At 41.6% G+C, this 12,382-nt stretch overlaps 1 protein-coding gene across 1 annotated transcript in view; it reads left to right on the top strand.

The window, feature by feature from the left end:
• Ylpm1 (YLP motif containing 1) overlaps positions 1-12,382 on the top strand; it is a 93,102-nt gene that overhangs the window by 25,575 nt on the left and 55,145 nt on the right. Inside the window, exons 2-4 of the mRNA XM_013015668.1 lie at positions 4,296-4,532; positions 5,943-6,122; positions 7,821-8,788. Coding sequence (XP_012871122.1) covers positions 4,296-4,532; positions 5,943-6,122; positions 7,821-8,788 — 1,385 coding nt within the window. The remainder of the gene's footprint in view (positions 1-4,295; positions 4,533-5,942; positions 6,123-7,820; positions 8,789-12,382) is intronic.

The raw sequence follows: 12,382 nt of genomic DNA, 5'->3' as shown, positions 1-12,382 counted from the left end.
GCCCTGGGGCTTGAACTCTGGGTTTGGGCGCTTCCCTCAGCTTTTCAGCTCAAGATGAGTGCTCTACGCTGGAGCCACAGAGCCACTTCTGGTTTTCTAGTGGTTAATTGGAAATAAGAGTCTCACAGACTTTTCTGCCCGGGCTGGCTTTGAACCGTGATCCTCAGATCTCAGCCTCCTGAGTAGCTAGGATTATAGACGTGAGCCACCAGTGCCTGCCTATGACTTCTTTTTTCTAAAATAATCACCTTTCTCTTAGAGCCATTGAGTATATTTCAGAAGTCATTATTCATGTGTAGAGCTGTGAAAAGGCAGGGAAGGAGAAAGGTGGCTGGGAGTAGGGGAGAAGAGAAGGTGATGGGGTGAATATGATTGAAGTACAATGTCACAATGAAATGCATCATTATTAGTTAGTTTTTTTCTTTTTCTTTTTTTTGCGGGGGGAGGGTCGGTCGTGGGGCCTGAACTCTGGGCCTGGGCACTGTCCCTCAGCTCTTCAGCTCAAGGCTAGCACTCTACCACATGAGTCACAGCGCCACTTCCGGCTTTTTTTCTTTTTACTTATGTGGTGCTGAGGAATCGAACCCAGGGCCTCATGCATGCAAGGCAAGAGCTCTACCACTGAGCCACCTTCCCAGCCCCTATTAGTTAGTTTTTCATGTTTTAGTTTTTCTCATTTGATCCACAAGTTCACTGCTTTTGCTGAATCAGTATTTAGCTTATTGAAATAGTTGTTTTTATACTGTTTTACATATTTCCATTTCACCTACTTGTTTCAATTTTTCTCTAAAATTCCACATCTGTTTCTTTACTATTCTGAAAGTTTTAATATTTGTCTTACCTACCAGTTTGGTTCTATTGGTGGATTCATGTTTTTGTTTTTGTTTTTTCCTCCAGTCTTGGGCTTGATCTCTGGGCTTGGGTGCTGTCTCTGTGGTCACCACTTCAGGTTTTCTGGTAGTTAATTGGAGATAAGAGTCTCACGGAGGGGCTGGGAAGGTGGCTCAGTGGTAGAGCTCTTGCCTTGCATGCATGAGGCCCTGGGTTCGATTCTTTAGCACCACATACGCAAAAAGAAAAAAGCTGGAAGTGGTGCTGTGGCTCAGGTGGTAGAGCGCTAGCTTTGAGCTGAAGAGCTGAGGGACAGCGCCCAGGCCCAGAGTTCAGGCCCCACGACCGGACCAAAAAAAAAACATCATAAAGTGAATCTGAAATTCTAATCATATTTTTCAGTTGATCAATATATCTTTGTTTTTATGTATTTTGGGTTCAGAGACACTTGATTTTATATTTATTGCTGGTTTATTATCATGACTTCATGGCCAACAGCACTGTTACCAATTGTCAGAATGAAGTTTATAAATACGCATTTTCTCTGTAAGGTGTATCACTGCCTTTTGCTCTAGGAACACTAGACTACTTCAGCTGTGCTTTGGGGGCTATTTGAAACAGCAAAATAACCAACAAAAAGCACAAACATTTGAAAAATGTGACACTAAATAAATTACGAAAAGGATGCTTTTCAAGAGGTCAAGAGCTGAAACTAGAAGACACATCTTTTTTTTTTTTTTGGTGATTATAGGGCTTGAACTCTGGGCCTGGGCACTATTCCTCAGCTCTTCAGCTCAAGGCAAGCGCTCTACTACTTGAGCCACAGCGCCCCTTCCGGTTTTCTAGTCGTTAATTGGAGATAAGAGTCTCATGGACTTTCTTGCCCGGGCTGGCTTTGAACTGTGATCTTCATATCTCAGTCTCTTGAGTAGCTAGGATGACAGGTGTGAGCCACTGGGGCCTGGCATCTTTTTTTTTTTTTTTTGCCTAGGGTTTGAATTCAGGGCCTGAGCACTGTCCCTGAGCTTCTTTTGCTCAAGGCTAGCAATTTTTCACTTGAGGCACAGCACCACTTCCAGGCTTTCTGTTTATGTGGTGCTGAGGAATGGAACCTAGGGCTTCATGCATGCTAGGCGAGCACTCTACCACTGAGCCACCTTCCCAGCCCCCAGAATCATTAGCTGGGAGTGAGCCCAAGGGTCCACTCAGCTTTTTCACTGCCTTCCACATGTTGTAAATGACTGGGGATGCTCAGCAGGTCTTTATATTGGAGTTAGAAATAAACATTAATAAAGTATCCCAAATTACATTTCTATAGAATTTATGAATAATGAGCACTGAGTTTACTTCATACTTATTTTTCCATATTGAACTTACTGTTTTTGTGTTTTAAAGATGGAATCATAAAATAATACTTCAGACAAGTAAGCTACAGTATAAGTTTGAAGATAAAACTGATATTTTTAAAATAAATAGGAAGCTATTTATTTATTTAGAGTACTGGGGATTGAATTCAGGGCCCCTCACTTGCTAGGCAAGTACTTAACCACTTGAGCCATGCCCTTAAGTCCAAGTGAAAGTATTTTAAAACCTAACCTGTCTTATGTAGGGGTGCGTGTACACTAATTATACAATGAGCATTTTAAAGAAGGAAATGGCATTTTAAAGAAGGAAATGGGACAGGAAATGTAGTTCAGCTTAACAAGCACAAGACCTGAGTTTAAAAAACAAACAAAAAAGCCAGTACAAGTAGCTCATACAACTATCTTAGCAATTTGGGAAGCTGAGATCTAGAGGACTGTGGTTCAAAGCCAACCTGAACTGAAATATTCTCAAGACTTCCATCTCTAAAACAAGCAACACAAATCTGTGCTAGAGGTGTAGCATAAGTGGTAGAGCCCTACCAAGCAAGCAAACCAAGTAAGGCTTGAATTCAGTCATCATATGCACATATGCACTTGCACACACACTAAAATAAAGCATAATGTAGGAGTATGAAGGCATAAAGAAAAGGTAAGACTGTGTTAATTAATCATAAGATTTCTTTGGGTGGGCTAGGAAGGTGGCTCAGGGGTAGAGCGCTTGCCTTGCATGCCTGAAGCCCTGGGTTCAATTCCTCAGCACCACATAAGCAAAAAGAAAAAAGCCGGAAGTGGTGCTGCGGCTCAAGTGGTAGAGCGTTAGCCTTGAGCTGAAGAGCTGAGGGACAGCGCCCAGGCCCAGAGTTCAGGCCCCATGACTGGACCCCACCCAAAAAAAAATTTCTATGGGTAAATCATATAAATGTTTTCACTTACAGAAGCATCTTTTTCTTTCTTTCTTTTTTGGTCAGTCCTGGGGCTTTAAACTCAGGGCCCAGGGCCCGGACTCTGTCTCAGAGCCTCTCTGTGCTCAAGGCTAGTGCTCTATCACTTGAGCCACAGTACCACTTCTGGCTTTTTCTGAGTAGTTCATTGGAGATAAGAGTCTCATGGACTTTACTGTCCAGGCTGGCTTTGAACTGTGATCCTCAGGCCTCAGCCTCCTGAGTAACCAGGATTGCAGAGAAGCATCTTCTTCTTCTTTTTTTTTTATGTTGAACTCAGGGCTTCATGATTACTAGGCAGGTGCTCTGTCACCAGAACCATGCCTCCAGCCTCTTTTTGTGTTAGCTGTTTTTTTTTTAATTTTTTTTTTTTTTGTGAAAAATACTGTACAGAGGGGTTACAATTACATGGGCAAGATAATGAGTACATTTCTTATCAAGCATTGTAGCCTCCTCCTTTGTTTCCCCTTCCTACCCTCCCCGTCTTCCCCGCCCCCCCCCAAAGTTGTAAAGTTCGTTTTCGACATAATGACTTGTAGAGAAACATCTTGTTAAACAGTGTTGGCAGGATTTATTTTATATAACAGAATTAAGTAGAAGAAGTGGAAAAAATGGGAGAAATATTTTTTTCTCCCCATGCAAGAAATGAAGACTCCAAAGCATGTGTTTTGAGTAAATTTGCTGACTTACTGCATATGTTTTAATTCGTCATATAAAATTGTCTTTCTCAATCTAGCTTCTTTTGTGTGTGTGTCTTTGTGCGTGCGCTCTCACACACTAGCATGTATGTGGGTGGTACATACATGCATGTGTGCTGATCCTGGGGCTTAAACTCAAGGCCTGAGTTAAAAAATTCAGGTTGTCCCAGAGAGTTTCTCAAGGCAAGTGCTCTACCACTTGAGCTACAGCTCCACTTCGGGCTTCTTGTTGGTTAATTGGGGATAAGAGTCTCATATACTTTTCTGCTCAAGTTGGCTTTGAACTGGGATCCTCAGATCTCAACCTCTCTGAGTAGCTAGGATTACAGGTATGAGTCACCCACCCATTTTCCTTTTCACTTACTATAAACACGTGAACACACAGTTGTAACTCCATCAAAACCAACTTGCAGAAATAGGCTACTGTCCACTAAAACTCTAAAGAATGGTTTCTGTTGTAGGAACAACAGCAGTACTGGTATCGACAACACCTACTTAGTTTACAGCAGAGGACTAAAGTACATTTGCCGGGACACAAAAAGGGGCCTGCCATAGCAAAGGATGCGCCTGAACCAGTAAAAGAGGAAGTTACTGTTCCTTCCACTACTCAAGTCTCAGAACCTCTTTCATCTGATGAACCGCCATTACCACCTCCAAATGAGGAGGCACCACCTCCTCTCCCCCCTGAGGAACCCCAGGTAATTGGTGTTTATTAAGTAATTCAATTTTTTTCTGATTCATTTATGTATAATTATAAATGGATATTTCACCTGGGCTCAGGTGGCTCATGCCTGTAATCCTAGCTACTCTGGAGGCTGAGATCTGAGGACTGTGGCTTGAAGCCAACCTGAGCAGAAAAGTCCTTGTGAGATTCTTGTCTCCAATAAACTACTCAAAAAAGCCAGAAGTGGCTCTGTGACTCAAGTGGTAGAGTGTTAGCTTTGAGCTTGAGCACAAAGAGGCTCAGGGACTATGCCAGGCCCTGAGTTCAAGCCCTAGAACTGACAAAATAAATAAGTAAATAAACAAATGAATAAGTAAATGGTTATATATTTTTATATATTCAGTGACCTGTAAAATTTTATTTGTGATCAGTTGCCTGCCTTATCAGGTTAAGTAAGAATGAAGAGTTAAGTGGAGTATTTCTCTGTACAAAAGGGACATGTCTTGGTATATTCATCAAGACAGCACAGGGTAGTAGTTAAAATTTTCAACTTTCAACCATCTAGGCAGTGATGCAGGCACTGACCCTGCTAATTATGACCCTGGTTAAGTTGATCAATTTTTCTGTGCTTCAGTTTCCTCATAGGCCAAATGGGCCTCTTTAAATAGTAAATGTCTATAGAGCTATTGAAGTGTTAAATAGGATCATCTTCATCACTAGTAGCATAGTATCTAGATTCTCACAGTAGTCCTAAAGTCATTGTTCTTTAAGCTTTATTGACTCATATTGATTACATGTAGGCCTTTGGTAAAAAGTGACCAAGAAAAGAAATGGAAAAGAAGCATTTTCCCTTAGAGTGTAAGGAGTATAATTGTAGGTTCACTTTCTGGGGAAGTTGTTGACCTATTTAGGAAGAGTAAGCCTTTTATTCTAGTGAAAGATTATGAAATTTATATAACATCATGATAACAATATAGAGTTAGGTGTTTTAATATATGAATAGCTTTTCTCACTTGGACACATGCTTATAGTCCTTGTTACTCAGGAATCTGAGATCTGATAACCAAGGTTTGAAGTTAACGTCAGCTTTTACCCAGCAAAAAGCCAGAAGTACAGGTGTAGCTTAAGTAGTAGAGCACTAACCTTGAGTGAAAAAGCCAAGTGAGAGTGGACCCTGAGTTTTACTCAGGGCTCCAGTACTGGCACACATGAAAAAAGAAACAAAAATTGTGTGTGTGTGTGTGTGTGTTTTTGTGTGTGTGTGTGTGTGTTGTGTGTGTGTGTGTGTGAGTGAGCATACATGTATGTATACACATACATACATATATTAGTTTTTCTCAGGCTGACTGAGGTGTAGGGATTTTGGAACTTTGTAATACATTTATAAATAAGAATTTGGTTGTGCTTTATGACTTAGATAAAATGTATCCTCTTTTACCTTTAGTCTGAGGACCCAGAAGAAGATGCCAGGTTAAAACAGTTGCAGGCTGCAGCAGCACATTGGCAGCAGCACCAGCAGCATCGAGTGGGCTTCCAATATCAGGGAATAATGCAGAAACACACTCAGCTACAGCAGATCCTACAGCAGTACCAGCAAGTTATACAGCAGCCACCGCATATACAGGTAAGTGCTTTCATCACTGGCAATTGGACAATTGTCCCAAGAATATGTGAAAGATACATTATTCTTGAAAGAGAATTGACTATTGAGGAACTAAAGATACCAAGTCTGACAATTAGTGTTTCCCAAAGGATGCGTAAGTAAGTATCTACCATTTACCTGGGGCTTGGAGAAGATTTAATCTTTCGGGAAAGGGTAGGTAGAGTTTCCTGATCATGTCAATCTAGATCAGATATTAGATATTATATTATTAAGGGATTTAAGAAGCAGGGATTTTTGCCACATATATTCAAGTTAATGCCTGGCTTGGTGGCTCACACCTGTCATCCTAGCTACTCAGGGGGCTGAGATCTGAGGATCACAGTTCAAAGCCAGTCCAGGCAGGAAAGTCTGTGAGATGCTTATTTCCAGAAAAATTGGGAGGCACTGTGGCTCAATGCAGTAGAGTACTAGTTTTGAGCAAAAGAGCTGAGGACAGCGCCCAGGCCCTGAGTTTAAACCTGACCCAAAAAAAAAAAAAACCAACAAGTTAGTTTTTGTTTTGCCTACAAACCACTATGGAAATGTGAATAAATAATTACCAAAAAAGCCCAAAAGAAATAATCACAAAAAAACCTAAGTAAATATACCATAATGATAAAGTAATTTGGATTTTGTTTGTCTTGTAGCTTTGGAATATAATCTTTTGTCTTTTTTTTGGTGGGGGGGTCCGGTCGTGGGGCCTGAACCCTGGGCCTGGGCGCTGTCCTCAGCTCTTCAGCTCAAGGCTAGCGCTCTACCACTTGAGCCACAGCACCACTTCCAGCTTTTTTTCTTTTTGCTTATGTGGTGCTGGGGAAGTGAATTCAGGGCCTCATGCATGCAAGGCAAGCACTCTACCACTGAGCCACCTTCCCAGCCCCAATCTTTTGTCTTTTGATCTTTAACAATATATTATTTTTCAGGTTTTAAAAATAATCCTTAGTAATATTAAAAAAACTTGGGAACTACTTGTTGTTGAGGTAGCTATTTGTTTTTGTGTTTGGTTGGTGTTTCCAACTTTATGATAAGTTTGTAAGGAAGGAAGAATAAAGAGTGGTCATCATTGAGAAGACAACAAGCTTATTTTCTGGCCTCTCAAAGTCTTTATTGTTCTAATTTCCTAAGGCTTCATATACCATCAACTCATTAATATTTTAACTTACAATTGGTTCTTTTTTTTGGGGGGGGGGGTCCGGTCGTGGGGCCTGAACTCTGGGCCTGGGCGCTGTCCCTCAGCTCTTTAGCTCAAGGCTAGCACTCTACCACTTGAGCCACAGTGCCACTTCCGGCTTTTTTCTTTTTGCTTATGGGGTGCTGAGGAATAGAACCCAGGGCCTCGAGCATGCAAGGCAAGCGCTCTACCACTGAGCCACCTTCCCAGCCCGGTTTTTTTTTTAATTTGGTCAGTCATGGGGCTTGAACTCTGGGCCTGGGTGCTGTCTCTCAGCTCTTCAGCTCAAGGCTAGCGCTCTACCACTTGAGCCACAGCGCCACTTCCGGTTTTCTGGTGGTTAATTGGTGATAATAATCTCACGGACTTTCCTTGCTGGGGCTGGCTTTGAACTGCAGTCCTCAGATCTCAGCCTCCTGAGTAGCTAGGATTATAGGCATGAGCCACCAGCGCCTGGCTACAATCGGTTCTTTAATGCCTTCAAATAATTTTTATTCTTCTGTTTGTAGACCATGTCTGTAGATGTGCAGCTGCGGCATTATGAGATGCAGCAGCAACAATTTCAGCATCTCTACCAAGAATGGGAGCGAGAGTTTCAGCTGTGGGAGGAACAGCTCCATTCCTATCCTCATAAAGATCAGCTTCAGGAGTATGAGAAGCAGTGGAAAACGTGGCAGGGACATATGAAAGCCACTCATACCTATCTCCAAGAGAAAGTCAATTCATTTCAGAACATGAAGAACCAGTACATGGGGAACATGTCAATGCCACCTCCTTTTGTTCCGTATTCTCAGATGCCTCCACCTTTACCAACAATGCCCCCTCCAGTATTGCCTCCATCATTACCACCACCAGTGATGCCCCCTGCCCTACCTGCTACTGTGCCACCACCTGGCATGCCACCACCCGTAATGCCACCTTCTCTACCAACCTCGGTTCCTCCACCAGTGATGCCTCCATCTCTCTCCTCAGCAGGGCCACCCCCAGTCCTTCCTCTACCTTCCCTTTCTTCTACAGGGCCACCCCCAGTCCTTCCCCCACCATCTCTCTCTTCAGGGGCACCTCCACCTGTCCTGCCCCTCCCTCCGTTGTCTTCAGCCACACCTCCTCCCGGAATACCTCCCCCTGGAGTTCCACCAGGGATGCCTCCTCAGTTACCAACAGCCCCAGTTCCACCAGCTTCCGGTTCTCAGAACTCACAAGTTCCGGAGAAACCTAGACCAGCACTTCTTCCCACGCCTGTGTCTTTTGGTTCAGCCCCACCATCAGCTTATCACCCTCCACTACAATCAGAGCAAGTGAATTCTAAACCTCCTCTAAGCAAGCCTACTTTGCCATACAGTTCATTCTCATCTGAACAAGGACTTGGGGACTCTTCTCAGTCAATCTCTGCAGCCAAGGACATGCCAGTGAGGTCAGGTGGACTGCTTCCAGACCCTCCTAGAAGTAGTTACTTGGAAGGTCCAAGAGGCCCAAGGTAGGTCTGCTGGGTTTTTTGTTGTTGTTGGTTTGTTTGTTGGGCTGTTATAACTTAAGTTGCATAAGTTTTAAAGGAATCAAAACATTCATTTATACAATTTTTGTAATTTCTTTGTATATTCCTGGTTTATAGGTTAATGACATTAATAGTATTTGCTTACTTGATATAATCTAGAAAAGATAACATGCCATTTCTTGAATGTGATATAGATAGTATGATTCATTACAAATGTGTTTTATAGGGTATTGGCTTTTCAGGTTGGTTCAGAAATAATATTTTGAAACTTAAGACAGGGTATGAATTACATACCTGTAATCCCAGCTGGTCAGAAGCATTAGTAGGAGGATCAGGTCTGAAACTGGCCCCAAACAAAAAACATGAGACCCTATTTAAAAAAAAAATAGCTAAAGCAAAAAAGGACTGAGGATATGACTTAAGTGGTAGAGTACTTATCCTGAGTTCAAATACCAGTATTGCCCCCAAAATTCCACAACCCAAAAACTTAGTTATCTTTCTTTATTTTCATTTATTTGACAAATACTTGGATTGGCAAATACTGTTCATTAGAATAGGGTGGCCTGGGACTCATCCTGTACCTCAGGCTGGCCTCACATAATCCTTCTGACTCAGCCTCCTGAGTGCTGGGATTACAGGTATGTGTCATCATGCTTGTCTATTAAGTAGAACCTTATTCAGCAAATATTTATGAAGTTCCTGCTCTGTGCTTACAGCCATGAGTAAAACAAAAGTGGCAAAATCCCTTTCCTCATGGTGCCTTCCCTATTTTTAATTAGGGAAGTCTTTTTCTTTTCTCCATATCTCAATATATATTTCGAAAAGAAAATTATAATGAGCAGTTTCTGTTTTTGCTTGTTTTGGGTATAGGACCTGGGAGCTTGAACTCAGGGCCTAGACACTGTCCTTGAGCTTTTTTTTCTTTTTCTTTTTTTTTTTTTCCTCAAGACTAGCACTCTGTCACTTGAGCAACAAATTTTTGTTGCTTAATTGGAGATAAGAGTCTCCAGTATTTTCCTTCCTGAGCTGGCTTCTAACTGCAGTCCTCAGATCTTAGCCTCCTTAGTAGCTAGGATTATGGGCATGAGTCACCAGCACCCAGCTGTTTTGTTTAACTTTTTAAAAAGTATAAAATTCAGCTGGGCCTGGTGGTGTATATTTCTGAAATCCCAACACTTAAAAGGCTGAGACAGGAGGAAGTTTGCAGCCTGCCAGGTCTACATATAGCAAGATCCTGTCTCAAAAAAAAACAAAAACAAAAAACCATAAGAAGATAAATAAAAATGTGTTGAATTCATCTTTCCAAGTTTGTATGAATATGTTTTTCTCCCAGGGTGATCTATATGGTAAGTTCTCTGTAGAAAAATATTTTCAATCAAGTTTTTTTTCTTAATTGAAAATTAAGAAATGTATGTATTAGAATATACTAGAAATACTGTTTATAGAAAATACAAACATTATAGAAAAGTATAGAGCCGGGCACTGGTGGCTCACGCCTGTAATCCTAGCTACTCAGAAGGCTGAGATCTGAGGATCGTGGTTCAAAGCCAGCCCGGGCAGGAGAGACCGTAAGACTCCTATCTCCAATAAACCACCAGAAAACCGGAAGTGGCGCTGTAGCTCAAGTGGTAGAGCGCTCGCCTTGAGCTGAAGAGCTGAGGGACAGCACCCAGGCCTAGAGTTCAAGCCCCACGACCGACAAAAACAAAAAACAGTCATTTAACCCTGTCATTGATTAAAAACATGTCTCATATATCTCACACACACACACACACAGTCATTCTGACTTTATTGTCTTATCACTTGCTTTTTCTCTTATGTGTGAATTGCTTAGCTTTCCATCTAAGTATCAGTGGATCTATATCATCATTTTGAACTTATTCATTTATTATTATTACTTTTTGATGCCAATCCTGGGGCTTGAACTTAGCCTGGGCATTGCCCCTGAGCTTTTTTTTTTTTCTTTTTTTTTTTCCTGAGCTTTTTTTGTTCAAGGCTGGAGCTCTAGGATTTGGGGATTTAGCTCAGTGGTAGAGCTCTTGTCTGGCAAGTGCAAAGCGAGCTCTGCCACTTGAGCCACAGCTTCACTTCTGGCCTTTTTGGTGGTTAATTGGAGATAAGAGTCTATAGACTTTTCTGGCCAGGTTGGCCAGGAAACTTGTTCCACAAGTTTAAAATATTAAGTTCAGTGTGCCACAAACTCCATCCTAAGTCAAAGCTAAGAGAAAGTGTAATTAATTTCTTTGTCTATCAAGAAGACTTGTAGGAATCAGTATATATATCAGTATCTCTGGAGGCTCTTCTGTTTCATATTTATCCTTTACAGACTGGAGCTAAGAGGACAAATAAGTTGCTCAGTCAGATCATCATGTGGCTGGGAGAGTGCAACCAAATCTATACCCATGTGGAACTTAGTCTACAAGGTCCCCAAAGCAAAAGCACTAGTCAAGCACTTTTTCATGCCATACCGTAGATTCATTACACATTTACATGTGTAATGTGTTTCATCTTCTTGATTTGAATTTTATCTAGTGATTAAACACTGCCATTTAGATCTAGAGAGTAATTTAACTTGCCAGAAGGGCATTCTTCCCCTCACCCTCTGCTGGCAGCACTGTGGTTTGAACTCCTGATCTCAAATTTGCTAAGCCAATGCTCTTAATACTTGCCAGCCATTTTGCCAGCCCTTTTTGTGTTGATTATCTTTTGAGAGAGGGTATTACTTCTGCCTGAGTCAGCCTATCTGTGATCCTGTATATTTATACTTACCCCACGTAGGTAGGATGACAGGTCTGAGCCACCTCACCCATTGGTTATAAACATTTTGCCCAGGCTGGCCTCCAGCCATGATCCCCATACCTTCACCTCCTATGTAGGTAGTATTAAAAGTTTGGGCCACATCATTTGGCAGAGGACAATTTTAATACCTCATGAAAAATACTTTCTATTCCCATTTCTGTCATCTTAATATTTTCTCTTTGCCTACCAAATCTTGGCTTTGTAAATTTAGGGCTATTGTAAGCTTTTCTGAAGGGTGCTGTTAATAATCTTAGTGCTGGAAGTATCTTAGCAATGTATTACCTCTCTATGGCAACTCGTGTGTTGCATTTTAGTTTGCCATGCTGGGTTGCTTGTATCAACCTAATTATTTCTTACAATGATTTTGGGAGGTTATAAATTCCCCCAGACAGTTCTGAGGTGACATTAGAATTTAGAACCATCCTACTTTTAAGTCCATTATACTTCCTATAGGAAGCAGTTGGTAGACTCTGCTTGAACTTCGGTCATTTGACAATTGGGACCACTGGCCTGTAAGATGTTGAGTCTCCCAGAATGCTTATTCTGATCATTGAACCTAAGGTGTTTTTATAACTCTTGGTTTCTAGACCTGCTACTGTGACAGATAATTGTCTTACACAGAGTTAATTATCCTATCCCACTTCTATAGCATGCCACTACAATTATTTAAAAATTACTGATATTTTTCTAGGCCTCATCCTCTCTGCTCTGCCAGTTGCATGTATTTTTTTCTTTTTCTTTCTTTCTTTTTTTTTGGGGGGGGGGTCTGGTCGTGGG

Source organism: Dipodomys ordii, unplaced genomic scaffold (assembly GCF_000151885.1).
Source record: "Dipodomys ordii isolate 6190 unplaced genomic scaffold, Dord_2.0 Scaffold2, whole genome shotgun sequence".
Lineage (NCBI taxonomy): Eukaryota > Metazoa > Chordata > Mammalia > Rodentia > Heteromyidae > Dipodomys > Dipodomys ordii.
Note: the sequence above shows the minus strand (reverse complement) of the source record. Positions and strands in the feature narration are given on the sequence as shown.